The following is a 2527-nucleotide window of genomic DNA, read 5'->3' as shown; positions in this document are numbered from 1 at the left end:
ATATAGATTCTTTTAAAAATGTCTATTTTTGAATAAATTGAAATTTTTTATACTCTGCATGTTTTCATGCGGTACCGCGATAGTCCCCATTGTTCTCTTTCATGGTGAGGTAGGACTTAATTGGAGAAGTCCTGGTCATTCCCTCCCCAATTTCCCTCATTATTGATTCTAGAAGGATGATGGTACCCACAAACTATATACCTCTCTCTTCTTCAACTGTGTGGCATTCACTTTATAATTCAACTATTGTAAACAGTAACACCATTTTGCCATCAAAAATGAAATTGCATTTTAAACATTCTTTGCAAGGAAAATGAGCCTATCAACAACAGCAGGCTTGAGGCAAGCTCAGTGACAGGTGACAATACCCCCACCCACACTAAAGACCCTCTCTGATGGGGCGCTAGTTGCTGGAATGGCCAGGTATTTTCTTGCCAGACGACTGAGTCTTGAGAAGTTGGGCTGATGCTGCTTCCACCACTCAAGTGGGTCAGTTTCAGGATCCACCTCAGGACCCAATAAGTAGGACTCGAGCTCTGCTTCAATTTTCTCGTTTACTGACTGGAGGGACAGTGCAGGTGCTGCTTTCTTAAAGAAGGCAGCTAAAGTTTTCTTCTTAAGTGGACTCGTCTGTTCTTCTTGGGCTTGGCATATTTGTACAGCAGGACCTTCTTCCTCTGAGCAGAGGGCAGAGAGCTCAGTGACAGCTCTTTTCTTTATAATGTCCAACTTGTCCGGGGTAATGTAGGTGGTACGGAACCGTGGATCCATTAGTGAAGCCATGTCCAGGAGCTCGTCATTCTCGGGGTCACTGTATTTCTGTTCAAGGTAGCACATAATATTTTCTTTTATTGTAGCGGTGAGATCTACATCTTTCTCCTCTCGCTGAAGGAGACTTGTTTTAAACAGATGCAGCACAGGTTTAATGTATGAAACGCTTACGTAAGCTTCTCCAGACAGCGCGTCAGTAAAGTCCTGAAGTGATTTGATAGCTTTGTTTGTGGCATCTAAAACCTCCAGATCTTGCCACGTAGGAACAAGATGGCGAGTTTTCTTGTCAGCACCCAGAACACGGACGATGACTCTCTCTTGTTCAAGATATCTTTCAATCATTTTTTGACGCGAACCCCATCTTGTAAGTGACTCTGTTACCAGTTGATGAGGAGGAAGACCCAGCTCTGCCTGAACCTCTGCCATGTCCCGTCTTTTTTTCCAACTATATGAAAAGGCAGAAACTGCCTTTTTACACACTCCAATGGCACGGTCAATCCGTTCATCTTTCACACCATTCACTGTAATAAAGAAAAAACAACAACAATATTTAGTTTGACTAGTTTTGGTTATATCATCACACACCCCTTTTGTTTCTAATTTATTTTCACACAAACTTACTGACAGCATTGTGCAGTCGATGTCCAAAGCACTTGAGATTTGGCCAATTATTGTCCTTCATAGCTCTGATTATATTGGAGCCACTGTCGGTTGTCATACAGGTAAGGCGCTCCTCTGAAAGGCCCCAGGAGTTCAGAGCATCCTTTAACTCTACTGCAATCGTTTCGCCCGTATGGTCCTGGGGGAAATATGATGTTTGGAGACAGACGCTTCGCATGTCCCAGCTTTCACTGACATAATGAACCGTAAGAGACATGTAAGGCTGCATGGTTCGGCTCGACCACAGGTCAGTAGTGGCAGCATAAAAGTCCATTCCCTTCAACTCGCTTAATATCTTTTGCCGAGTCTTGTTATACAGCTGAGGAAGAGCAACGTCAGAGAAATACCTGCGGCTAGGTACTGTATATCGAGCGTCCAAAACTTTCAGCAGGTTGCTAAACCCTCTCTTCTCAACAGAGTAAACTGGCAGCATATCCGTAGCTATATAGAGGGTAATTGCCTCAGTTATGGCTTTCCACCTTGGCCCGCTCTTCTCATACGGTACACCGTGTAAAAAGCTTTGTTCAAGAGTTGTTTGCTTTGCAAACGGGCCCGACCCCAGGGTGCTACTGCTAGCGCTGATGCCAGTAGAGTGGTTTTCTTTTCGAAGAAGGCAACACTTCTCAAACTCAGCCGCATGTTTTCGCTTTAAATGCTGAAACAGATTTGTCGTACTGCTACCACCAACAACAGCCTTAAGACATAGTTTGCATCGAGGTGTTGTCTGTTCCTCATCAGATGCTGTAAATCCAAACCAACTCCACACGACTGAAGTCGAAGAGCATTTCTTTGGAAGGAGCTGCTCTCTTTCGCCGGCTGTTTCTGCCATGTTGTTTGTGAAAGTGTGACTGTGTACTGTATATATATTGTCTATGGTATGGGAAAGTCCAAACGTGCTTGAAGCAGGTCCAATGCAGGTCAGTCACACACACACACTGGTAGGTAAAATTCCACCTGCAAGTGAATTGTAAATTATTAAACTGATGTCAAATTGATGACATCAACACAAGCCTAAAGTCTGCCGACTCAGGCCCTAATATGGTATTGTTTACTCTTATGCCCTGTACACACGGTCAGACTTTCCGATGGAATAGGT

General features: G+C 43.9%; 1 protein-coding gene across 1 annotated transcript; it reads right to left on the bottom strand.

Annotated features, from left to right (window-relative positions):
• Window positions 1-348: 348 nt before the first annotated feature.
• LOC141109883 (E3 SUMO-protein ligase ZBED1-like) lies at window positions 349-2260 on the bottom strand. Its single transcript, XM_073601139.1, has 2 exons — window positions 1393-2260; window positions 349-1292 (listed from the first exon to the last, which is right to left on the bottom strand). Exons 1-2 carry the CDS (start codon window positions 2258-2260, stop codon window positions 349-351), a joined length of 1812 nt encoding a protein of 603 aa, XP_073457240.1.
• Window positions 2261-2527: the final 267 nt, after the last annotated feature.

The sequence above is a fragment of the Aquarana catesbeiana genome, linkage group LG10, assembly GCF_042186555.1.
Source record: "Aquarana catesbeiana isolate 2022-GZ linkage group LG10, ASM4218655v1, whole genome shotgun sequence".
Taxonomy (NCBI): Eukaryota; Metazoa; Chordata; class Amphibia; order Anura; family Ranidae; genus Aquarana; species Aquarana catesbeiana.
This window is presented reverse-complemented; position numbering and strand designations above follow the sequence as displayed.

What these genes read in the sequence shown, in the direction of transcription:
- LOC141109883 (XM_073601139.1), bottom strand. Translation starts at nt 2,260, where the DNA reads ATGGCAGAAACAGCCGGCGAAAGAGAGCAGCTCCTTCCAAAGAAATGC. An exon ending in TCGACTGCACAATGCTGTCA is followed by an intron (nt 1,293 to 1,392) that starts GTAAGTTTGTGT and finishes TCTTTATTACAG; the next exon opens with TGAATGGTGTGAAAGATGAA.